The sequence below is a fragment of the Struthio camelus genome, chromosome 25, assembly GCF_040807025.1.
Source record: "Struthio camelus isolate bStrCam1 chromosome 25, bStrCam1.hap1, whole genome shotgun sequence".
Classification (NCBI taxonomy): domain Eukaryota; kingdom Metazoa; phylum Chordata; class Aves; order Struthioniformes; family Struthionidae; genus Struthio; species Struthio camelus.
Window position 1 is genome coordinate 6112002 of NC_090966.1, and position 25091 is coordinate 6137092.

Sequence of the window (25091 nt, forward strand, 5' to 3'; positions counted from 1 at the left end):
GAGGTCTAGTCTATGCACATAAACACAAACCCTCTTATAAATTCACCTGTTAGGCTCATCTAAAACCTCAGCAGGATACTCTGATTCCAATTCAGAATTGACACAGATGCAGTTCACCTCAATATCCCATAAGACATCAGTATAGCCAAAATAAAGTTCTGCATCAAACAAACTAAAACTGTTTAAATCACTCTTTAAGTCAACTGAGTGCAGTTTGCTCATGCAGACCAGCCTCAAGGCACAAAGGTCTCTTCCAAGGGCAGACCATGACTCAGAGGTAGAACCAGAAATAGAAGTCCAGAGCCCCGATTACCAGGCACTATTAGGTAACAACCAGCAGCATCCAAGCCTATCCTGGGCACATAAAACTTTTCCAAAACACCAGGAGCTTGACAGTGAGAAAATACTTCAGGATGTCTTTTGGTATCAAAAGAAACCATCCATTGTATCTAGTGATTAACATGCCAGCCTGCACCAAGAGTTTTTTGTACTGCAGCCCAAACTCCTCGTGTAAACCCAAGATGCCCCATGGAACACCAGGCTGGCAGCACTGCCCCTTACCTGGGCGTGCACGGGTGCAGGCATGTTTTACAGCACTGCCTTGTGTCAAAGCACCCAAACCACAGTTAGGAAGCTCATGTGAGCAGAGCTGTGCTCCCAGCAGCGTGCTTTTCCTAGGCAAAGCATGAGAAGAGGCCCCTCTCCCTGTCTCCAGGAGAGAATCAGGATTGCATCAGATCATAAAGGGTTTGACATGCTGTTCCTTGATTTGGAAACATCTCAAGTTAAGCTACAGAGGAAAGCATTTTTGTAATAGTGCTTCTGCTCAGGCATCTCACAGCAGCCTTGATCCAAATTCCCCAAGGCCAGACTCAGACACCATCTCCCAGGAAAGGCTAGGCTATGGACCCTTAATAAATTAAAGCCAATTTTAAATGAACAGGAGTAAAATCTTTATCCCCTTTCCCTACCAGATTTGCTCCCTCAAACAGCTGGTTTCCCTGATCTCACCAGGATTACTCTGGACCACACTCACAGCCTGGACCCCAAACACAAGCAAAAATAGGGGCGAGACAGTCCTCACCCCAGGGAAGGAAGCATGCATGATCCCTGGGCCTGGTAAGTCCCTGGAGGCTTGACTATGTTGGCTTAGCACAGAGGGGATCCTTCATACCCCTATCACTCAACTCTTTTGTGCTTTGAATCGCTGCAATTGGTCTCCACAATGGGATTGTATTGGCCATTGCAGCCAAATAGTCCAAGCACTGCTGGGAAGATGGTTATGGGGCAGGTGCCTGGAGGCCAAATCCTTCAGTCCCAGGACAGTCCTGAGCCTGAAGGGCCCAGGGGTGATGCTAATGACTTTCTTCAAAGGTTTTTCTTCCATACTCTTATTTTACTGCTGAAGAGTCTCAGTAATTTTCCTCAGGCCCTGTTATTACTGATCCTATCTTGCACCAGTCCTTGGTGTATATTTATTATTTTAGGATGACTGGACAGGCTTATCAAAGTCTATAAATTACATCCCCACCATAGACAGTCACTCCACATTAAACCAACAATGAGCTTGTCTGAATCCCAGATGCCATGGGAGAGAGTCAAGAATATTCTGGAAGTGATTTGGTCCGGATAGGATGACCCAGAGCAGATGCCAGGACAGCACAGCACCCATCCTCTGCCTGTGCTGACAGCAGCCCCTTGCTTTGGGATCCCTCCCAGCTCCCTGGATCAAGCCCCAGAAGAAGCATCTTTACAGTAGGGTCGATTTACCTCAGCATGGAGAGAACAGAGCCCCTGGAATTGGAAACAGGTGTCTTGGGACCAATTTGATACTGGTTGTGGGGTCCAACCCCCATCTTCCCTCTCACAACAGATGGGAGCTGAGAGGGAAAGAAAGCGGGCTGGACACAGGAAGAAAAGAGCAATGAAAGGCTAAAGGAGGGTGCCAAAGACTTTAAACAAAGGTCCAATTCTCAGTTCTGTTCCAAATCCAACTCAGCAGTGAGCTAAAAGCCTGGGTGTGCTGCTGTCCATGCAGAGTGAGGCTGGAGGGTCATCCTGGAGCCCAGGGAGGGGATGGCACCTTCGCTGGCAGCCCCAGGGAGGAGACCTGGGGGTTTGTGAGCAAAGCTCTCCCCTGCAACAGAGCTGATGCAACACGACAGGACGACGTGTTGGACAGCCGAGAGGGGAAGTGCTGCCCAGAATACACACCCTGCAGAGAGACAGGACCATACAGGGTTGGCAATCTGGTGCTTTCCACCAGGGCCAAGTAGGCGCGTTGTCGATGTTACCACGCAGGCCTTTCGGGGGCTCCATCTGTCCTCAGCATTTCTGAGGCACCAAGCTCTGCAGGGTGTAAAGCACATTTCAGAGCTGCACACAGTGGGCCAGCACTTGGCCTAGCCCATCCTGCCATTAGGTCATTTTCTACCCACTTGGACTTTCCCAAGGCAAAGACCATGCGTCTCCACTGCACAAATCCCCTTGACCGGGGTCTGCTCTGGGCACACACTATAACTAAGGAGAAGCTGGTGACAGGGAGAAGGGCACAAACAAGTAGCCACTGTCTTACCTAGGAAGGCAGCCAACTCCTGGGAGGGATCTCCTAGCACCAGCTTCACCAAACCCAGTGGGACAGAGCAGGGAAAACCCAGTTCCCCTTGCCACCCACCAGGGCAGTGCATGAAAATGCAAACATTGCAGCTAGCCAGGATGACAAGGGTGGATTTGCAAGAAGAGGGAAAGGGAAGAAGAGAGGGCCAAGGCAGAATTAACATATCTCTGGCTCTTCAAAAGCATCAAAGGGAGATAATGGTCTGAGAGAGGATTTGAAAAGACAGCCCTGTTACAACTGATAAAACAGGCAGCTCACTTGCAGGCAAAGCAGCGCAGAAGGTAAGAACTGCAAAGGCTGAGATAATTACAATGAAAGTCATGTCCAGGATGCTGCAAGATGGACTAACTAGGACTCAGGGCCCTCCCAAGGCACAGGCATGTACACAGGCATGCACACATCCATACATGTGCACATGTGTGCATTGGCATGTACTCAGATATGAACTGCAACATGCAAGCACACAAGTGTGTTTAGATGCACATGTGAGGCCATAGCATATATGAACACATGCACACACAAGTGCGCATGAAGATGCGCCGTCATGTACATACATGCACACTGCAGAAGAGAGGAAAACCAGAGCTGGGGAAATTTAGCTAAGAACATTTTGAAGTTAAGAAAATACAGTCTTTTGTGATTGTCCCAGGAGAAGACCAGGAGGTAAATGAAATCCAAGTGAGTCACTGCATTGACCGAGGCAGACTTCCCCTGGTTAGCAATTATAACACAAATCTGTTAGTGATTAACAAGACAGGACCAAATGTGTCCCTCTAAAATGGACAGCAGCAGCATCCCCAGCACGCTCCACTGAAGGGAGGGGCAGCAGCAGTTTCATTTGCTTTTTAATCACCTCATTTTCAGAAGTCCCAGTTTGACAGAGTCCCCCTCAGGCACAATGCCTTGACAAACAAAAATCTCCTTGAAAAATAGCAGTAAAGTAGATTTAATCTGTTTCTCCTTACATTTTAAGGTTTTCCAGCAAAAGAGAAACCAAATTTAAGTAGAAATAGCAAAATGACAAGTTGGAGTCAAATGCAAACAGTAACCAGACACAGGGAAGAGACACAGACATCGTATGTTGCAGATACTGTCATTTAAGGTCTTGTAATTGTTGCAAAAGGACCTCTCAAGTGCAAGCACAGCACCACACAGGAGAACAGTCAGTTTTGAGACCCACATCTGGGATTCAGGAGTGCTGGGGCTGGGTCTAGTTCCCATTAGGTCTAGATTTCTAAGAGGCCTTCGTTAGTCACAACCTCTCCATGCACCAGACCCCTAGCTCAAAAGTGGCATAAAGATGCTTGCTTTACCTCTCCTCTTTTCAGAGGGAGGCATTTTGAGGCAGGGACTTGTTTTACTACCTCTCTCTCCAGTTCCCATCCCAAAGATGGATCTCTGTTGAGGATCTTGTTAGAGACTTAATAGGAGGAGGTTGCACAGGAACTCAGGTGTGACAGGCTCTGTAACCCAGCAGCAGGCATCACCAAACTCCTGGCTCAAGCCCTGATCTGATCAGGATGCACTTGTTCAAAGGTTGCACAAGTTTCTGCTGCGCCAAATCAGAAAACAAGGAACACCCTTTATGAGCCATAGCCACCTGCATGCCCAGCAGAGCCTCTTTGCTCCTAGGATGAGCCAGGACAGAGAGGAACAGACAGGTCTGACAGCATGCACCATCCCTTAAGCTCCCCACTCGCCAGCCTTCTCCCCAGGCAGCTCTTGCTGCAGGTTTGTCAGCTCTCCAACAGCAATTACAGCCTTGACCTCCAAGGCAGTTTTTCCAAAAAGCCCAGAAGATGTTAGAGCACAAATGCCCTTGGACATCAGTGGATTTGTGCTCCTGAAATGCACATAGTGAATACAAGCCTGTCACACTCAAGCCTCCCTTCTTTCATGAGGTCAATACTAAGCAATGACTTTATTTACAGAAATACATCCCCAAGTAGTGAAGCATCAGGACAAACGTGCTGCTGAGAACAAGCCATGCAATTGCCCTGCTTGGACTTTAAAGCCTCCCTTCTGCAGCCTCCACATCCAAGCCTGGTGATCCCTCTGGGGTCCTATCTCAGTGCTTTGCACATCCCCAGCCTGCTCAAAAACATATTATGTACAGGGCTGTACAGTAAGACAGTTTGAACAGTCCGCACAAGGAATCATGGGGCAGGGCATTAAAAATCACCTCCTGTTAGGGTCGAACGCTGTCCCCTGCCCACATTCATTAGGCACGACCTTCTGCTACCCAGCACCACGCTCTGCCCCGCACAGGGCCAGGTGCCATGGCCTCGCTCATCCTCTGCCCTCTCCCAGCATGTGCCAAGGGGAGCCACAGACCAAAGCCAAACGGGGGGGGGGCAGAAAGACCAGGAAAGAAGTTGGGCAGATCAAATTGCAGAGTAGCTATGGCAACGGCACGGCGTAGGTGGACGGAAACAATAGGGACATGCAAGGTAAACCCAGCGGCAGGCATCCATCTGCTTTGCACTCGCATGCATGGCCAGCAACCTGCTGAGGACAGCCCCAGGGTGCGCCAGCACCTTTGGGGGCTACCTCCATCCTTCAACCAGTGCTTCTGAGCATGTTCTCTGCAGGCAAACAGCTGGGGAACCCCACGCTGAGGGCAAGCAGGGCCGAATCCTCCCTGAGGTCCTCTAGGATCTGCAGATTTGTCTCAACTGCAAACATCTCCCCAGAGGGCTGCAGCAGCCACATCTTCACTTTTCAGCAAGCCGTGCAGAGCCATCAAAGGAGGCATTAGCCCCCCGGGGCTGAGTGGAGGGTGCTTCTAATCACCTTTCCTCACTGGTCTCCTTTTTTCAGCAAAGTCAGGGGAAGCCCAGAGGCAGGTGAAGGACCCGGACGCTCCACAGCTGATGGGGCAGAGAAGAGCAGGGGGCTCTCCATTTAAAGCAGCTTCCTGTATTGCTAACACCACCGGCGCCAGATCTGTACTAGCAGTGGGGAAACAGCAGAAACGGCTTTCCGGCTGCTGCAGGGGTTTTTAGCGCTGTCTCAAATAACCTCACTCAGCACAGGCCTAACCGCTGCGACACGAGGGGAGGCAGCAGCCCCCAGCCGTCTCGCGAGGACCCCTGAGGCCACCGGCAGACCAAGCCAAAGGCAGGTTAGTAACAGCAGGAAACTTTGGGTGACAGCAGGGCAGGGATGGACGTGCATGCTTATGTCACCGTCTCCGTGCATGCTCGGGAAGCAGCAATATTAGTGTTCGGCACAGGCATTACGGGCCCGTTAAATATGGTAACAAAACTGAGAACGCGCAAAGCCAAAGCTTTCCCTGCAAACGGCTGCTTTGCTTGCCGCCAACGAGCGTGTGCCAGACGCATCCTGCCTGTCACGGGATCGAAGGCTGATCCAATTCCCAATGGGAATTCGCTCCATATCTCCCTGCTGGATTAGCACCACATGCTCAGTGATGCCCTCCCCAGGGCTGCAATCGCCATCACTAGTGCGACTGTATTTATTTCCTACTTCTCAGGAACTTCAAGACCTGCTTCCTCCCAACCCCTTACTTCAAGTATAAAACCCTAGGAGCACCAGAGTGACCCACAGACTTGTACATGACTCCCAACTCCCAGTGACCTAATTCTCCACCAAACCGTGGGCCGTGTCTCTCAATCAACTGGGAGTTGCTCTCAGAATGAAAAAAAGGAGAGGAAAAACCCATCAGTAGAGACAGATATGACTGCAGTTGTAGGGACACATGCTGGTTCATGTTAGCAGTCAAGCGGCCACATGAGCTTTCCTCCCACCACCAGAGCAGTTTACGATGGTCCACAATTCATGCCACCTCTGAAGAGCAGGACCAGCCCTGGGGATGAGCAATGCAGGGCCCCAACGCCTGGTCCCCCATGCACCCGCAAGCTCCCCCGGAGCGAGCGCCACGCGAGGGACACAGGGAGCAGCTACTCCCACCTCTCCGCTGGCACGGAGGTGCTCCCGTGCCTGGACATGGCCAGGTGCCACACGAGGACAAGATGGATGCCAATCTCATACCAAGGCTACAGATGCGTTCTGCACGCACCCCGCTCGGAGCCACCTGCGTGGTTAACTCAAGGGTGAGGGGAGACGGAGGTGCAGAACGACCACCGCCGCAGCACCTGGGGAGGGGGGTCAGGTCCCCTGCGTAAAGGGCGCCCGGCTGAGCGAGCCAGCTGGGGGGGCACTTGGGGCCACCTGCCTGCTCCAACCAACACCCACCAAGGAGGCCAAAGCCAAGACCACCCCCCCAGAGGGGGACACAGAGGTGACAACAGGGGGAGTGACACCCCCATGTGCAGCCCTGAGCACAGGGGCATGCAGGGAGGGGGGGGGACAGGACCCCCACCCCTGGAGGAGCAGGAGGGGGTCCCTCCTCTGGGCAGGACCCCACAGTCAGGGGAAGGGGTGGTATTGGCATACGAGGACCAGGATATTCGGCGGGGGGATTGCTGGGGACACCAGGATATTCAAGGACTGGGATACGGGAGGAGGAAACAGGAGGACATTTGGGGACCAAGATATTGGTGGGGGGGAAGAGGTGAAAGAGGAGGACATTTGGGGACCGAGATACTGGAGGGGGGGAAGCACACAAAACAGGAGGACATTTGGGGACCAAGATACTGGGGGGGAAGCACACAAAACAGGAGGACATTTGGGGACCGAGATACTGGGGGGAGCACACAAAACAGGAGGACATTTGGGGACAGAGATACCGGGGGGAGCACACAAAACAGGAGGACATTTGGGGACAGAGATACTGGGGGGGGGGGGAAGTACATGAAACAGGAGGACATTTGGGGACCGAGATACTGGGGGGGGGGAAGCACACAAAACAGGAGGACATTTGGGGACTGAGATATTTGGGGGGGGGGGAGAAGGTGAAAGAGGAAAGACATTTAGGGACCGACATACTGGGGGGGCAGCATGAAAAACAGGAGGACATTTGTGGACTGACATACTGGGAGGGGGCAGGAAGCACACAAAACAGGAGAACGTTTAGGGACCGACATCCTGGGGGGGGGGGACACCAGAGGACATTTGGGGACCAGGGAGGAACACGAAGGAGGACATTTATGGACCGACATACTGGGGGGGGGGAGACACCAGAGGACATTTGGGGACCTGGGAGGAACACGAAGGAGGACATTTAGGGACCGACATACTGGGGGGGGGGGGGGACACCAGAGGACATTTGGGGACCTGGGAGGAACACGAAGGAGGACATTTAGGGACCGACATACTGGGGGGGGGACACCAGAGGACATTTGGGGACCAGGGAGGAACACGAAGATACGGAGAGACCGGGATAACCCGCGGACAGGATATTTGTGAGGGTGGGGGGGGGGGACAAGAGGACATTAGGGGCGCGGTGCTCCCCCCGCTGAGGGGATGGGGGGGGGGAAAGGACGCGGCCCAGCCCGCCCCCCGGTACCTGCGGCAGGTGGGTCCGGTCCGGTCGCCGCAGCGATGATAAGGACCGAGCAGCAGCGTCGCCGCGGCTCCGGCGGGGGGGGGTGGGGGCCCCCGGTAGTGGTGGTGGCGGCGGCTGGCGCGGAGCGCAGCGGATCGGCCGCCTCCCGCCGCTGCGGCCTCGGCCGGCGCCGCGCCGCCCGCCCTTATAGGGGCGCGGTCGCCATGGCAACGGCGACTCCACCCGCCCCCGCGCCGCCCCGCCCCGCGCCGGCACGCGGCGGCGCGCGCGCCCCCGGCCGGAGGTGGAGGGGAGGGGAGGGGAGGGGGGGCGCCAGCAGGGGGCGCCGCGGAGCGGGGCGGGGGGGGGAGCGGAGGGCAGGGGGTGCTGGGGGTACAGCGGGGTGCTGGGGGGCAGGGGGTGCTGGGGGTACAGCGGGGTGCTGGGGGGCAGGGGGTGCTGGGGGTGATGGGGGTGCTGGGGGGCAGGGGGTGCTGGGGGTGATGGGGGGTGCTGCGGGTACAGCGGGGTGCTGGGGGGCAGGGGGTGCTGGGGGTGATGGGGGGTGCTGCGGGTACAGCGGGGTGCTGGGGGGCAGGGGGTGCTGGGGGTGATGGGGGGGTGCTGGGGGTACAGCGGGGTGCTGGGGGGCAGGGGGTGCTGGGGGTGATGGGGGTGCTGGGGGTACAGCGGGGTGCTGGGGGGCAGGGGGTGCTGGGGGTACAGCGGGGTGCTGGAGGGCAGGGGGTGCTGGGGGTGCTGGGGTGTGCTGGGGGTACAGCGGGGTGCTGGGGGGCAGGGGGTGCTGGGGTGTGCTGGGGGTACAGCGGGGTGCTGGGGGCCAGGGGGTGCTGGGGTGTGCTGGGGGTACAGCGGGGTGCTGGGGGGCAGGGGTGTGCTGGGGGTGATGGGGGGTGATGGGGGTACAGCGGGGTGCTGGGGGGCAGGGGGTGATGGGGTGTGCTGGGGGTACAGCGGGGTGCTGGGGGGCAGGGGGTGATGGGGGTGATGGGGGATGCTGGGGGTACAGCGGGGTGCTGGGGGGCAGGGGGTGCTGGGGGTGCTGGGGGGTGCTGGGGGTACAGCGGGGTGCTGGGGGGCAGGGGGTGCTGGGGGTGCTGGGGGTACAGCGGGGTGCTGGGGGGCAGGGGGTACTGGGGGTGATGGGGTGCAGGGGTGATGGGGGTGATGGGGTGCAGGGGGTATCGGGGCTTCTGGGGGTGCAGGGGGTGCAGGGGGTGCTGAGGGGGCAAGGGGTGCAGGGGGTGCTGGGGCTGCTGGGGATGCTGGGGGGACAGTGGGGTGCTGGGGTGCAGGGGGGTGCTGGGGGGCAGGAGGTACAGGGGGGTGCTGGGAGTCAAGGGGTGCCTGGGGTGCTGGGGATGCTGGGGTACAGCGGGGTGATGGGTGCTGGGGGTTAAGGGGTGCAGGGGGTGCTGGGGGGCAGGGAGTGATGGCTGCTGGGGGTGCTGGGGGTCAGGGGTTGCAGGGGGGCAGGGGGTGGCAGGGGGTGCTGGGGGGCAAGGGATGCAGGGGATATGCTGGGGGTGCAGGGAGGTGGAGGGGGCTGGGGGTGCTGGGGGGCAAGGGGTGCAGGGGGTGCTGGGGATGCTATGATGCAGTGGGTGCTGGGGCAGGTGCTGGGGGACAGCGGGTGCTGGGGGTGATGGAGGGGCAATGGGTGCTGGGGCGAGGGGGTGCTGGGATGCAATGGGTGTTGGGGTGGGGGCAGAGGGAGCTGGGGCAGGTGCTGGGGGGCTGCACCCCAGCGGGGGCTGGGGTGGGAGCAGAGGGGGGTGCCGGGGGCTCGCGCGGCCCCATGAAAGCATGGCCAGCTGCCCCGAGGCGGCCGCGATCCGGCCCCGGGGACCCCCCACTGCAGACCCCCCCCGGCCCGGGGAACTGCACATCGCGGCCGGGAGGAAAGCGAAAAAAGCTGCTTGGAAAAGAGGGGGAAAAATCCCTCCAACGAGAGCGTGGCCGGGACAAACGCGCTGCCGCGGGGGCAGCGTTCACCCGTGCCACGAGCTGCGTCCGGCCTCTGCCCGCCCCGGCGCTGCTTCCCGCGGCCACGCGGGCCGCTTCCGCCGGCCAGGCGAGATCAAGGGATTTGTCTGTCCGTCTGTACGTGCTGCCTCTTATTTATTTATTCCAAAGTCGGATTTATTCTGGGCAGCTGCAAATCTGCTGCTGTCAGGCAGCCACCGACACGTTAACACTCAGCTCGAGCCTTTTTTTTTTTTTCCCCTTTTTTTTTTTCCCCTTTTTTTTTTCCCCCTGCAGCAAAACTGGACAAGCTTAAATCCAAGCTTTTAGGTACTTTTGTTTAGCCCTCAAAGAGGCCTGGTTCTGCTCCAGCCGCCGCGCGGCGTCTAGCCCCCGTGCGGCAGCTTGCAGCCGGCGAGGCAGCGCGACGGGCAGCGCTTAACACGGGTTACGGTCAAGGGAGCCTCTCTAATCCCTTATTTTCTGGGGCTTATAATTTGTCTGCGTATTAAAAAAAAAAAAAAAAAAGGGCGTTTGCAGCTGGAGCGTGCCCTCCCGCCGCGGGCGAGGGGCTGGGCGCTGCGGGGCCCAGGCGTCCTGCTCCGGCATCGCCTGCAAAGCCCTTCCTAGAGGCTGACGTGGCTTTCCGGCCTGCGGGCTCCGGGGGCATGGGCACTGCCCTGCTCCCCCCCCCCAAAAAAGCCTCGGTGCCGTGCGGGGTATCCAGCGCATCGCGGTGCCTATGCACGGGAACGGAGGCTTCGTCCCCTTTCCTGCCGGATTTCCCCCGGCCGGGGCAGCCCGTGGGTGCACCGGGCCAGGACTGAACCCGAATCCAGCCCGAAAAACCAGCTGCTAACACGCTCTCTTAGTCTCTCTGATTCCCATCCGGCTCCTTTATTGCTAACACGGGCATTTAAAGCTTTCTCCCATCCGTGTTTTAAATTAGCTAGCTGCCGCCTTGGACTTCTCCATGGATTTGCCAGCCGTCTGCTGGGTGTTGGTACAATTATTTGCCTGTTTTTTTCCTTCTCCGTTATACGTGCACGCGATTAGGACTAATACCGCGCTGGCTTGCCGTCCGCGTGGCCGCGCGCAGCGGCGTTGCGCCGTGCTGCAGGGTTTGCCGGCTGAAAGGCACGCTGACATTTATGAAATGTTTCTGTTCGCCTCTGATTTTGCAAACTCTCTCATATGTAATTTAAAAAAAAAGAAAAAAACCAACAACAAAATAGCAGCAGCGCCTGTGATCTGAAATAGCTGGCAGGCTCCCTTCGAAGAGCGAAACAGCAGCAAGCTTCAAACGATTCAGGCAGGCCGAGAGCTTTTGCAACCCAATGTCATTTAAAGGTTGGCACCCAGGGCTTTCAGTGTTTCCAGTTTCATTTTCTCCCCCTTATTATTTACCACCTGCAAGGCAAATGCGGTGGGGGGGGGGAATCTATTTGCTTTTGCTTTTGTTGTTCTTTCCCCAGCAGTTGCAAAGGGGTGACGCGGGGGGCGGCGCCGGGCGCCCTGGCACCGTGCACCCTCGCTGGGCACTTCTCAGCCCCCCTCGACGCCGGGCCCCCAAAGGGCCGCCGCGCTTGCAGGGCCGCTGCACGCCGGAAGGTCACCGCCTGGAAATGCAGGAGATGCTGCCAGAACCACGGAGATCTTTCTTTCCCCTTGTAAAAATCCTTCCAAGCTTATCAGGGCCAGAGTCAACACTAGCTGGGCTTTTTTTTTTTTTTTAAATGGCTGCTGCTTAAGGGAAAAAAAAAAAGTCTTTAAGTCTTTGGAATGATAACGGGAAGATTTCTAGTTATTTACTGAGAAATATCACTCTGCGGTGAGAAATGTCACTCCTCCAGCTCGGGGACCACGGGCCTTTCCCGGGCCCTTGGAGCGACCCGCGGGAAAACATCGTACGGGGGTGACAAAGCCACGATGGGCAATTAACCCGGCTCGTCTCCGGAGGGCAAAGAGGAGCCGGGCTCGGGGGGCTCTGCTCCTGCTCCCCGCGAAGCTCTATTCCTTCCTGCCCCGGCGGCTGCGATGGAGCTGGGAGCAGCCGCCTTCCCCCCGCGGGCAGGCGCCTCCGCGGAGATGACGGGGCTGGCTGTCCGGCCACTTCCTCCAGCTGCTCCGCGCTCACCCTCCCCGATGCCTTCTCATAAAAATGACAGCCTAGGTGTGAATTTATTGCTCTGCAGACAGGCCCGAGGGCCGGTGCCCTGGCTGTTATGCCCGGAGGAGGAACGGTCGGGGCTCCCACCCTGGGGTGCTGCTGGAGAGGGCGCAGGGTGACGCAGCGCAACGCCGGCCCGAGCGGGGCTGCGCCGGGCTGCAACGTGCCCAGGCTCTGCCGGGTTGCACCAGACGCTGCAGCAACACTGGGTGCTGCCAGCCCCGAAGCACGCGTGCATCCCCGTGCTCCGACGGTGCACGCATCCCCGTGGTCCCCGAAGCGTGCACGCATCCCCGTGCTCCGACGGTGCACGCATCCCCGTGGTCCCCGAAGCGTGCACGCATCCCCTGGCCCCGAAGCGTGCACGCATCCCCGTGACCCCCGAAGCGTGCACGCATCCCCGTGCTCCGACGGTGCACGCATCCCCGTGGCCCCCGAAGCGTGCACGCATCCCCTGGCCCCGAAGCGTGCACGCATCCCCGTGCTCCGACAGTGCACGCATCCCCGTGGCCCCCGAAGCGTGCACGCATCCCCGTGGTCCCCGAAGCGTGCACGCATCCCCGTGCTCCGACGGTGCACGCATCCCCTGGCCCCAAAGCGTGCACGCATCCCCTGGCCCCGAAGCGTGCACGCATCCCCGTGGTCCCCGAAGCGTGCACGCATCCCCGTGCTCCGACGGTGCACGCATCCCCTGGCCCCAAAGCGTGCACGCATCCCCTGGCCCCGAAGCGTGCACGCATCCCCGTGACCCCGAAGCGTGCATGCATCCCCTGGCCCCGAAGCGTGCACACATCCCTGCAGCGGGGAGGACTGCACGGATGTCGCAACCCCCAGCCCAACCAGCTCCCCGGACCTGCTGGTCCCTGGAGCAGGATCGGGCACCTGGGGAGCAGGCAACCTGGGGACGCCCCGCACGTGGACGTGGGCACCACACCACGCACGCTTTGCCGGAGTGCAGCACCTTGCCCCGCACGTGCAGCGGCAGAACCGCCCCTCGCCGCCTGCGCTCGTCCAGCTCTGCAAACCGCCGCCAGCCCGTAGGCAACGGCAGGGGGGGAAGAGCTGCTCCGAGAGCTGCACAAGCCACCCTGGCTCAGCGAGGTCCCCGTCCCAGCCCTGCGCCTCTCCCAGATCAGGGGTTTCCGCCGGCGCAAGGCAGTTTTGCACCAATAGCATCACTTCTGGTCTGGAGAGGTCCATAAGGCACAGGGGAAAACACCGGCGCTCGGCTGCCAGGCTGCGCTTTAAGCCCTTTCTCACAAGAGCCTGCCCGAACCCAGAGCAACGCTGACTCTCCACCTCGAGCATCGCTGCCCCGACGCGCAGAGACGGAGGCTCCCGCGGGCGCAACCCAGCCCCACGTCCAGCAAGGGCCAGGCGGCTCGTTTCGGGCGCCGGACCCAGCCGTGCCGAGCTCGGCGACCTATTTATTTAGGGTGAACTATTGATTTGGAGCCTCTGCACTGCGCGAGTGAATGCAAGGAGTCGCTGCTGCGGGGGCCGGAGGGAAGGGGGGAGCCTGGGCAAGGCTTCGGGGCCGGGCAGAGCCCGGGCACGCGCAGGATGTTGCAGAGACCCCGAATCCCGAGCTCCCTCTGTGCCGATCCAGGTTCGGATCCCGGCCGGAAGCCGCAGGGACCCAGGCTGGGTTTCGCCCCTCGGCAGGGTAAATCCACGCACGAGTGGCCCCTCGTGGCTGCCGGATCCACCCCTCCGCCCGCCCGGCTGCACGCAGCAACACCCCTCCCCTGCCCCGGGCAGCGGGGACCAAAGCCGCCTGCAAACGGCCCCAAAGTAAATCCGGCCCCGGAGAGGGAGGGATGCTCGTCCCCGCGTGCTGCACCCGCCGGCAGCCCCGGACGGCTGCGGGGAGAGGGTGCAACAGGGTCCCCCCACCCCGGCCCCCCGAGACGCCCCTTACCTGGTCCCGCATCCTCTCCTGCTGCCCGCGCAGCGCCAGCGCGTGCTGCGGGTACTTGCTCTTCAGGTGGTCCATGAAGGCGTCCCGCTTGCGCTCCATCTCCGACTTCTGGAGGCCGGTGAGGGCCTCGAGGCTCTGGGCGGCGATGACGGTGTGCCGGCGCTCCGAGGTGTGCACCAGCCCTACGTTGGAGAAGCGCCGGGTGCCGTTGCCCAGGGTGCGGTACTCGCGCGGGTATTCGGCATCGTCCGCCGAGATCATGTGGGTGCTGCTCCTCTCGGGATCTGCGCGGGGCGGGGAGAGAGCGGAGCAGCGGGGTCAGGAGCGGCTCCGCGCCCCGGGAAAGGGCGGCACGAGACACCCGGAGGGCCCCGAGGACGAAGGGCCGGGCGCCCCCGGGGAGCACAGACAGACGGAGGGACACAGACAGGCGGACAGACCGAAAAGCAAATGAAACGTGAGCGGGGAGGGGGGAGGCTCCCGCGCGCCCAGCGCCGCTCGGCGGCTCCGCTGCAGCCCGCGGCGGCGATGCCCGGCCGGCCCTTCCCCGAAACGCAGCCGCCTGCCCCGGCGTGGCCCCCCCAGCGCCTGCTGCCCCGGCCCCGCGGGTCCCGGGGCTTTGCCGTCGTCTCCGCCGCTCTTCCCGGGGCGCGCGAGCCTGCAGAAACAGCCGCCCTGGGAGCTGCCTGCCCCGGCGCTGATTTGCAGCATCCCGGTGAGAAAAAACCAGAGCGAAACCACCTCTATCGCGGAAGGGCCCAGCTGACGGACACAACTCGTTGCAGCCGTTTGGCAGAGCCCCCCCCCCACCGCGGGGCGCGCAGGAGCAGGGAGGAGGCTCAGCCCTTTGCAGACACGCGTAACCCATCGCGCTCTCCGCTGCCGGGGAAGCCGTGCCGAGCACGTGCCGAGGGCGCTGTGCCGGCCGTAACCAACGGCGGGAAGTCCCCGCGCGCTGCCAGCGCGAAGCCGCGTCCCCAGCCCGCTCCCGACGGCCGCTCTGCGCCGCGGCCCGGCCGCCTGCACCGCTCGCCGCCCGGGCCGCCTTTCCGGCTCACCGTTTCACCTTGATGCATTATTCATCGCCCTCCTCGTTCTGCCTTTTCCCCCTTCCTTCCCAGGCTCCGGTTAAGCAAATCGTAGCGGGTTTTCCCCTTTTCCCTTAATTATTCATCAGGCCGGCGTATTAGCTTTATAACAACTTATTGGGTTATTAAGGTCGGACAGGATTGCAGCGCGCGTTACAGGCACATAAATCCTCTGCTCAAGGTCAAACAAGTGGTTTTGCTCAAAGCCGGGCGCCGCCACCGGCTCTCAGCCCCGGCCAGCGCCACGGGAACATCCCTCCCCTCCCAGCGTTTGATCCCCCCCCTTCTCCCCCCCCCAAAACAACAGGTCCAACTCCCTTCCCCCGAGGCTTTGCAAGAAAATATGCCCTTTGCAAGGGGCCACCAGCCCCTCACTCCGGGGATGGATGAGGAATTTGAGGGAGAGCTCAATTTCCCGGCCCCTTCCCTGCGTCCGGCTGCATGGAGGCGCATGTGCCCCGGAGAAAATGCCCTGGGAGCCCCCAAGGGAAAACGTCGCCGGGAAGATGGCAAACGGGACGTCTCGTTCGGTCCTTCTCTTTGCAAAGGAGAAGGCAGCGCGGCGCCTGGCCCGGGGCGGCTCGGGGACGGAGGAGCCGAGAGCGTCGCCTCGACTCCCGGCTCGCCACGAGCCCCGGCCAAGCGCCGGGCTCCTGGGGAACGGAGCGATTCCCTTTTGCCTTTTCCATCCTGCTGAAGCTATTCCTTTAGGAGCCGGCTTTCCCCACCTCGCGGAGAGGTGCCGGGGGGCCGCGTCGCGCGCCCAGCGCCTTCCCGTTTCCGTCCCCGCGGCCGGCCGTGCCTGGGGTGCCCGAGCAAAAGCGGTGCCGGTCCGGGCTGCCGCCTGCAGCCAAATTACCCTGGAGCGGTGGCCACAGCTCAGCCGCAGCTACCAGCCTGCAAAGTGTCTCGCCCACCCGGCACGGTGGATTTTTAAGCACACGAGGCCGTTCACCACGGGCAACCGGGGACCTTGTGCAGCCTTCCTGGCCAGCCCCGGACGCGGCAGCGCCAGCAGCCGTGGAGCCTCCCCGCCGCGCACGTCCCCCGTCTGCAGCATCCTCGGCGCCCGGGAGCCGCCGGCGAGCTCTGCCAGCCCCGGGACGGAGGAGGGGGGTAACCCGGACGCTGGCATCCCCCAGCGAGGGCAAGGTGCCCACCGGGCACGTTCCCACGCATCGGCACGGCAGCCTGGGTGTTCCCGGGACGTCTCCCACGGGAACGGCCCATCCGGGAAGGCTCTGAGAGACTGGGGAAGGGATGCCCCAAAAGCCGCCGGCCGCCGCAGTGACGGGGCTGGGGGTGGCACCCCGGGACCAGAGCAGAGCCGCAGGCGCTGCAAGGACGGGCCGAGGCGGCACGGTGGAGGAAGGAGCTGCGGCTGCAGCGAGCACCCGCGAGCAGCGGCGCGGGGCCAGGTATGGCTGGGCTGCGCCCGCCGCCAGCAGCCCTTCCTCCTCGCTGGGCAGCGCAGCTGCAAGGGAGGCCCTGCGCCGGAGCGGCGGGCGGGCAGCGAGGCTCCCGGCGCCGCGGAGCTGCAGTTTTCCCGGCAGCTGCCTCCTCTGGCTGCCCGGGGTCTCGCGGCCGTGGGGAGCGGGCGCCTCGCCGGCTCCTTCCCAGCCTGTTCCCGCGCCGGCTGCCGCGCGGTGCATCAGCATGCAGCTCCCCGCTCCCTAATTACGCGCTCCGGGAGCGCAACGCGCCAGCTCGCTGTCTCTCTCCCGATTGCTAAAAAGGATGATTTGAAAAGCCCTGCACAATCTGCAGCCCGGTGAGCGCAGAGCTGCGCGCGGCCGGGGGGGGGCCGGGACGCCCCCGGCCGCGCCGCATCCCGCCCCGGCTGCCTCCGAGCGCGGGGCGAGCCGGGGGCAGGCAGCCCCGGCCACGGAGCCGCTGGCCACCCACCCCACCGAGGCGAGAGCGAGCAGAGCCGCTGCAGACCGTGCATTTCTCCCCACATCAGCCACCTCTGGCCCTCCGGAGCCCAGGCCCGGCGTCCCACCCGCCAGGCAGACGGGGCAGGCATCATCCGACAGGGAACGGCAGCCCGCGGCGGGTACCGGGGGCTCCCCCCGCGCGGGAAATTAAAGCACTTGTGCTCTCTCCCGCTTCCTCGGGCGCTATGCAAGAGAAGAGGGTGTAAATCCTTCCCTCTTGGCCACATCCCAGCAGGATAATGACATCCCGCCACCCTAAATCCCCTCCAGGCAAGTTTTTCCTCCCCCTCCCTCCGCAGGGAAGAGGCCGGCGCGCGGCTCTGCCCCGGAGCGGGCTGCGTTTCGGCGGGCGCCGCGCCGCTTCCGAGCAGCGGGAGAGCGCGGGCAGGCGGAGCGGGGGCTCGGCCGGCCGGGGCGCCTCGGGACCCCCGGGACGGGCCGTCCCCGCGCAGGCTCTCCCGTCGCTTACCCCGCAAACCGCTCCGACAGGACAGACGGCTGCTCCGGCGCCGCGGACAGACGGACGGAGGAACCGGCCGCCAGGGTCTCAGGCAGGCCAAGCACGGCTCCTCCGGCGGACGCCGACAGCAGAAATCCCACGGTAAATCCCGGCGAGCCCCTCCGCAGGCAGCGGGGGGTTAAGGGAGCTCCGTGCTCCCTGCTGATTCATCCATCCCTCTCCCTTACCTGCCGGCAGAGTCGTTCTGCGGCCGCAGCCCAGGATCCTAGCAGGATGCGGCCATCCCCCCCCACCCAGGGGACCGGAGGCGCCGCCGCCAGCCCCGGGCTTCGGACGCCGGCCAGAGCCGCGCAGCAGCTCGGCGGGAGCCGCACGCTCGGCGGTCGGCTCCCCGCAGCCCCCGGCTCCCGCGCCGGGCGCCGGGTGCGGGAGCAGCCACGGAAAAGCCGCCGGGCGCCGGGGCGGCTGCCCCGCGAGAGCCGCGCCAGGCCCGCCGGCCGGCCGGGTCGCCAGCGGCGCGGCGGCAGGGTCTGCTCGGATCCCACCGCCCGGAGCTCGGCGGGGATTTATCATAAAGAGGATCTTTCAAACACAGTTTATTACTGCAGTTTCATAAATCTTCGGGAGGCAGCAAGGCTCACGCGGGCCGTGAAAGCAGTGGCAGTTAGCGGAGCATGAAAAATAGCCCAAGAAAGCAATTGTGCAAAGAGGGGAGGGGGATGCGGGGAGGAAAGATTACATTTGGGGAGAAAGGGAGGCGAAAGAATAGAAGCCCCTTGGAGCTATGAGACGCCGCCACGGCCAGCCGTTCAGGCAGCGAGGAAGAGCGCGGCGCGCTCGCCCGCCGCGCCAAGGCGTCCCCGGGCACGACGGCCGGCGTGCGAGGCGGCCGCAGGGCCGCTGCGCGCCCGGCACCGGGACCCGGGTCCTGCGGAGGCGACACATTCCCCGCGTGCCGTCGGGCGCAGGGCTCGCGCACCGCGCACGAGGCCGCTGGCGCACCAAGGTCCGCAGCCGCCGCGCGACGCTCCCGCCCGGCGGCCAGCAGGAACTCGGCGGACGCGTTCGAGCTCATCTTTTGCCGATTGCTCCCTGCTTGACCTTTTCTGAGCGTTTCACCCCGGACGCTCCTTGTCGAGCAGCGGGTCGGACAATGCTTCGCCCAGAGCAGCGCTTGACCCTGCTCGGGCGAGAGCCGGCGCGAGGACGTGCCCCGCGCACCCGCAGGGCTGCCGCTTTCCTACCCACACCACGGTAAGAGCCGCTTGCACGGCGCCGCGGGAGAGCGACCTCCGTCCTCGTCTGACCGCCGGCTGCCGGGGCTGCGCGGCGCCGCCGAGCCGAGAGGGACAGGAGGGGACAAGGCAGCCCCGGTCCCCGCGCGGCGCCTCCCTGGCGCACGGCCCTTTCCTGCCGAAACGGCAGCGACCCTCGTCCCTCTGCCGAGAAACTGCCCGGCCGCGAGGACGCTCCGGCGGCCGCGGGAGAAGCGGGAGGGTGGGAACGCGCCGCGGCCTTGCTGGCGGGGAGCGCCGGCCCTCGCCTGCGGATCTCCCTTCCTGGCACTGCTCAGTGCCGAAAATCCAGCTCGCCCGGCAGCGCCCGGCACAGCCGGGTCACGGGGGGGGGGGCTCTAGCAGACCCGGCCTCGGCCTCGTTGAGCAGCTCGGGCAAATTGCTCTGGAAATCAATCGCAGTCTAGATGAGGCACCAGGAAAGCGATGAACTGCCCCGCAAGGCACCACATCGACGCTTCCTGCTCGCCGGAGGGCAGAGCGGGGAGCGGGCAGGGGAGGCGCGCGGGCGTTTCGGCATCACGCGTTCGGCCGCAGCAAGCGCTCGGCACGAGCGCCGCGTCCCACGCTGCACGCGACCGGGCAGCCGCGAACAGCCCCGGGCCGGGGCGGCCGGACCGGGCGGCAGCTCTTGCCCCGGCCCCGGCCGAACCCGCCGGGCTGCACCCGAGCCCCCCGCTCAGCCTTTGGTTTTTTCCCGGTTTGGCGGTTTGTACACGTCTCTCCGCAAGGAGCGCGAGGGAGGGCGGCAAACCGGGCGGACGGCACAGCGGGAGCAGGAGGGCTGCAGGAGGCCACGCGCGCCGAGATCACAAATCGATCCGCGAGCGGACCCTTTCCTCCGCGTCTGCGCCCCAGGGCTTGCAAGCAGGGAAGCCGGCGGGGAAACCCGGCGACGTGCCTCGGAGAGCGATGCACGGGCGGCCGCAGAGCAAGGCGACGGGGCAAGACGAGAAGCGAACGCTCGGAGGAAGCCACGTCCTGGCACAGGCGCCGCCGGCGCGCGCACGTGCCGCCTCCTGCTCCGGCGAGATCACAGCCGCGCCAGCGGCTCGTCCTCTTTTTTTTTTATTTTTATTTTTTTTCCCTCAATGCACCTGGTGTGATTTTTCAAGCCGGCTAATCGCTCCCTCGAATCGGCTGCCGTTAGCGCCGCAGCGGCCCGACGGCGGCTCCGGCCACGCGGCTTCACCTCGTCAAAAGCAAATTCCTCCGAACGGCTGCGGCAGGAGCGCGGCAGCAAAAGCCCCCCCGGCCGCCCCCCGCCGCCGCCCCGGGGAAGCTCAGCAGGAGGAGGAGGGATGCGTAAGAAAGCCGCTAACTGCAGAAATTCAAGTCAAACGCCCGGTGTTTCCAGCCGCTGTCCTGGAGCCTGGGATCAGAGGCTCGGCCGCGTCCCCGGGGACCTCGGCTGCCCGAAAACGCCGGCGCCGGAGAGGGCGCGCGGGGCCCGAGGGCTGCTCGCAGCCCCGGCAGAGCTGCATCGTGCTGGGCCCCCGGCCACACTTGACCCATATTCGCGTTGGCACGCGGGAACCGAACTCTTCCGAAGCGCTGGCTCCTGCCGGGATTTAGCGCTCGCTCATCCAGCACGGAGCTGCCCCCCGGCCCGGCCCCCGGCTCTGCATCTTCCGCCCCTGAGCTCTAAGGGGCAGAAATCGGGGGGTTGTTAAGGCTCTCCCTCAGCCACTGCCTTTGTAGGCGACTTCTGCCTATCGCATCCCCGCTATACGCCCGACTTCTGCAGCAGGGAGACGGGAGCGATGCTACGGCTCTCGGGGCCGGCGGCGAGAGGCTGCAAAAGGCTGTTTCCATGCTGCGGCGCGGGACGGGAACGCGGCCGTGCCCCCGCCGCGGAGACGGGCGCTATCCGCGAGCGCGCGGGTAGCGCGGAGGGGTCACAGCCGGTTAAACGGCGGCAGCGCTGAAGAAACTGCTCGAACCCACCTCCAAAGCCCTTTGGGTGCAGCAGACTGCAGCACGGCGGCGGGGGAAGCTCTGCCGTTTCAGGATGCTCCCTCCCTCCTCCCCCTCGGCCCTAGCGCCGCGGGCGCCGAGCCCGAGCCCCCCGCCGCCGGCAGCGAGGCTTATTCGAGCGAAACGGCCCCCTCCGCCCCGCCGGTCCGTACCCAGGAGGAAGGGCGTCAGCCGGCGGTCCGGCGGCCGGCGGGGGCTCCGCGCCGCTCCCAGCGCCGGCGCTGCTCGAGGCGACGGGCCGAGGGCCGGCTGCGCCCAGCGAGGAAGCATGGTGCGCCCGGCCGGCGGAGCGAGCCTCCAAAATCTGCGCGACAAACACATGCACCTTACCGCAGATGCTTAAACCACATTAAATACGGTTTCACTAATCACTTGGCATTTAAAGCAGCACGCGGTCTCCGTCAAGTTAAATCTAAGGAGACGCATCGAGTTGCGTTAGCTGGTTATGTTAATTCAGCACGGAAGCGGCTCATTACTAAACACGCACGCAGCGCGAGCGAGCAGCGGGCTGGGTTGCTACCGACCTGATTAGACGGGCACCGACCTCCGGGAAGCGCCCGCTCTGAGATCGGTCGGGCGTTGAGCCGCGCGGCCGCCGTGGCGTCACATCGGGAGCCGGATCCTCAGCGCCAGGGAGAGCCCGGGGCCGGAGCTGCGCCGGTGCAACCGGCCGAGGCACGCGCTCGCCCGGCGCCCGCCGGCTCCTGCTCCCGCCGCCGAGCTAGCGAGGGGCCGGCGCCGGCGTGCCGGCGGCTCTGCCCTCGTCTGCACGGCTGCCGAGCGCTGCCCCAGTTCCTGTGCCAGGGGCCATCGCATCCTCCCGGCTCCGAGCCAGGGCTGCTGCTCGCATCCTTTCCCTGCCCCGGGAGCGCTCCCCCCGCCCGCTTTTATTCCTCCGCGCGCCGTGCACGTCTGTCTCCCTTGCTCTCTTTTTCTGGCTCAGGCGTGTCAGAGCTCCCCGGGCGTCTCTGGGTATTTTTTTTTTTTTCTTCCTGAAATGTCACTGTGCCCCCTCAAACAAGTCACATGGGCTGCGAGGCAGCAGCCAGCGCACATCGCTGCACATGCCGCCGGCACCTCCAGGCCGCCGCCGCCGCGCGGCACGGCCGGAGCTGGGGAAGCGCCCGCTGCCGCCGCTGCCCGCCCGCCCTTCCCGAGCTCCCGCGCCGCCACCAGTGCTGCCCGCCCGCCCTTCCCGCGCTCCCGCGCCGCCGCCGGTGCCGCCCGCCCTTCCCGCGCTCCCGCGCTGGTGCTGCCCGCCCGCCCTTCCCGCGCTCCCGCGCCGCCACCGGTGCTGCCGCCCGCCCTTCCCGCGCTCCCGCGCCGCCGCTGCCTGCCCGCCCTTCCCGCGCTCCCGCGCCGCCGCCGGTGCTGCCGCCCACCCTTCCCGCGCTCCCGCGCCGCCACCGGTGCTGCCCGCCCGCCCTTCCCGCGCTCCGGCCGGCGCCTTCCCGCCGCTCCCGCTTTCCCGGGCGGCTCCTGCTCTCCCTGCCGGTCCCTCCTCTGCTCCCCTGTCCTGCTCCAGCTCCCGTCCCTCCTTGCCAGCAGCCTGCTCGGCCTCCCAAAGGCCGAACGTGGCGGGAGCCGCGCCGCAGGGGCAGACCGTCGCGCGGGGCAGCCCTTCCCGGCACTCGCTTCGCTTACCAAACGCAATTAAAAGCGACCGCAGCCAGGCGCCCAGGGCAGCAGCGCTGCCATCAGGGCCCAGAAACGACGCGCGGAGGCGCGTGCGGTGCGTTTGCACACCCGCCCCCGGCGCAATGAAGAGCGGCGAGCTGAATTTTCTACCTGCCAAAAGTATTCAATATCCGGCTGGAAACACTGGGGCCTTAGCATCGCCCTGAAGAAGGGCGCTGGGACGAGGTGCGGGGCGTCCCAGCGCTGCTCCAACCCCGGCCGCAGAGGAGGGGCTCGGCAGGCGGGCGCCGAGCCGAAGCCGGAGGTCTGGGGGCACCGGGGGGGGTTTAGCGCTAGCAGGAAGCCGAGCTGGAAAAGCCCACGCGATTATCGTTGGCAACGACTAACGCTCCTTCCTGCAGACGCCGAAAACCCGGCTCGTTCCAGCGACGCTGGCTGCCGCGCGGAGGGCACGAGCGCGGGGCGACCTTTTAATTCTGATTGCTCCGCCGACGAGGAGCAAATAATCATCATTGCCTCGCTGCCGTTTGGGAGCCGCTCGGGAGGGCTCGCCTGCAAACCTGCTGCCGTCTCCCGCCGTCCTCCCGCCGGTGCCCTGACGGTCGCCACGCTCCAGGGCGGCAGAGCAGCCTGGAAACGTCGCCCGACTCGCTCACGAACGGAGCTGGGCGCCTTTTTTTCCAACCCCCGGGATGCTCTTCCCACTTTCGGGGCTTTCCCAAAGCTCCAGCGTCTCTGCCCTGCCAACCCGAGCTAGTGGGCCGGCGGCACTGAGCGCCAGCAGGACAAATCCCAGCCAGAGGCTGGTAAAAGCCGTTAACGCCTCGGGGTCACTTTTCTGCGTTTACACCTGCGATGCCGGACGCGGTTTTGCTCCCAGCATCTCTCCAAAGAGCCGCTTCCAGCAGCAGCTCAGCCGCCGGCTCCCCGGCCCCCGGGCAGCCTCCGCCGGGGCCGGCACGGCGGCGAGCCCCGACCTAGGCACCGACGTGCCCTTCTCGGGCAAGCCGACTCTCCTGTGCCACCTCGCCTCGTCCCCGTCGGCTCTGTCAGCCCTTCAGCAAGGGGAATACTTCTCCCAGTGTCTCTGCAGGGCCCCAAGCACAATGAAGCCAGGCTGCGGCTGGGCGCGATGGCGTGGTGAACGCCGCGCTGCGGCCGCTCTCGCCCTCTGCTCAGACACAGCAGGTCTATTATGCTCCATTGAAACGCCTGGACGTGGAGGGGGGGGGCGGCCGACGCTGCTCAGGCCCGCGCAGCAAAGCAGAGCTCCTGCCCTCGAGGACCTGCCCCGACCCACGGCCACCGCCAGGACGGCGGAGACCCCAAGGGACACGAGCGACCAGGGTCTCCTTGGGAAACGTTTCCCTTCCCCCTTGCTTCCCCCCCCGCCGCCGCCGCGATCGGGGCGCAGAAAGGCCTTTTCCATGCCGGCGGCCTGCTGCTGCGCTGCCCGGCACAAGCGCTGCATCCGCGACTGTCGGAGACGGGCAGGAAGCCCGATTAAGCAAAAAAAAAAAAAAAAAAAAAAAAAAAAAGGCCCATTGGAGACCTCTTGACATCACACGGCTAAATGCACTTTCACAGCTGAAGGGCAGGGGAGCGTAATTTCTTATTACACCCAGCAGCTGATGGCTGATAAGTTCTCAAGTAATAAATACTCCTCAAAGCCAGCTCGGAGGACGGCTCAGCCTCCTCGGGGGAGCGGAGGAAAGGGAGCTGCGGGAGACAGAAATCAGGGCTAAGCCGCCGCCGCGAGCGGCTGCGATGAAGGCAACGTCTGGCAGCGCCTGGCGCCGCGTCCCGGCGGAGAGCCCCCGTCCCTTGCCGTGGCAGCGGCCCCGGGCGACGGGAGCGCTGATTTTGGGGTGAGCATGTGCGCGGAGGCGTCCGTCCGTCCGTCCGAGGCGGTGGACGGGAGGGGAGGCGCAAGCACCCGGGCTCCGGCTGAGCAGCGCAAAGCGAAGAATGGGGAATATTGCCTGCAAACGAGGCAGATGCAGAGCTCTTGTCCGTCCGGATGCGGACGGAGGACAGGAAGAGCCAAGCCCGCGTGTACAAGCCCCACCGGAGAAGGGCTTTCAACCGCAACTTAAAGGAATTAGCACCCGGGAAAGCCGCTGCCCGGCGGGTGCGTAACGGGCTGGAGGCCAGGAGAGCTCGGCTGATGCAGCTTTGTCCCTGCTCCGGCTGGCGGCCTCGGGGAAGCCCTCTGCCCCCCTGGCCCGCACGTCCGGGCGGGATTTGGAGCCGAGTCTTAGCAAAGGTGCATTACAGGATTAAAAGCAAAGAGGCGCCTTGCCCTGAAACCCTGGCGGAGGAAGGAGCACCCGTCGGGGCGGAGGGGGCACCGTCGGGGCCTTTCCGCCCCGCGGGGACGGGCACGTCCGCAGCCCCCCGGGCCGCGCACGCCTCCGCCGGCGCCCGAGCCGGTCTGCCTTTAACAAACGAACGCCCCGGTTTGCCCTGATTTAAATCAAAGCGCTGTTAGCTACAGTACTATTAACCACTGCCGAAAACGGTAACTAAATGGCATTTCCCCACCGCTGCATTTATATTTCTGCGCTCTTTACCCATTTGTAAGCTGCAGGA

General features: G+C 63.5%; 1 protein-coding gene and 1 long non-coding RNA gene across 13 annotated transcripts in view; one reads left to right on the plus strand and one right to left on the minus strand.

Moving 5' to 3' along the window:
* Positions 1 to 25091, minus strand: part of SRCIN1 (SRC kinase signaling inhibitor 1) — an 87359-nt gene that overhangs the window by 43838 nt on the left and 18430 nt on the right. For 6 of the 12 annotated variants that reach the window (XM_068918893.1, XM_068918894.1, XM_068918890.1 and 3 more), the window contains one exon: positions 14105 to 14388. In XM_068918893.1, the coding sequence (XP_068774994.1) occupies positions 14105 to 14365 (261 nt within the window). In that variant the 5' untranslated portion in view covers positions 14366 to 14388. Of the gene's footprint in view, positions 1 to 8048; positions 8204 to 14104; positions 14389 to 21013; positions 21166 to 21385; positions 21512 to 25091 lie in introns of those variants that run through there. The other 6 variants (XM_068918885.1, XM_068918895.1, XM_068918889.1 and 3 more) reach the window with 5 other exon arrangements.
* LOC138062179 (uncharacterized) lies at positions 16502 to 17911 on the plus strand. Its single transcript, XR_011136269.1, has 3 exons — positions 16502 to 16610; positions 17619 to 17730; positions 17827 to 17911. It is a non-coding gene; the product is annotated as an uncharacterized lncRNA (long non-coding RNA).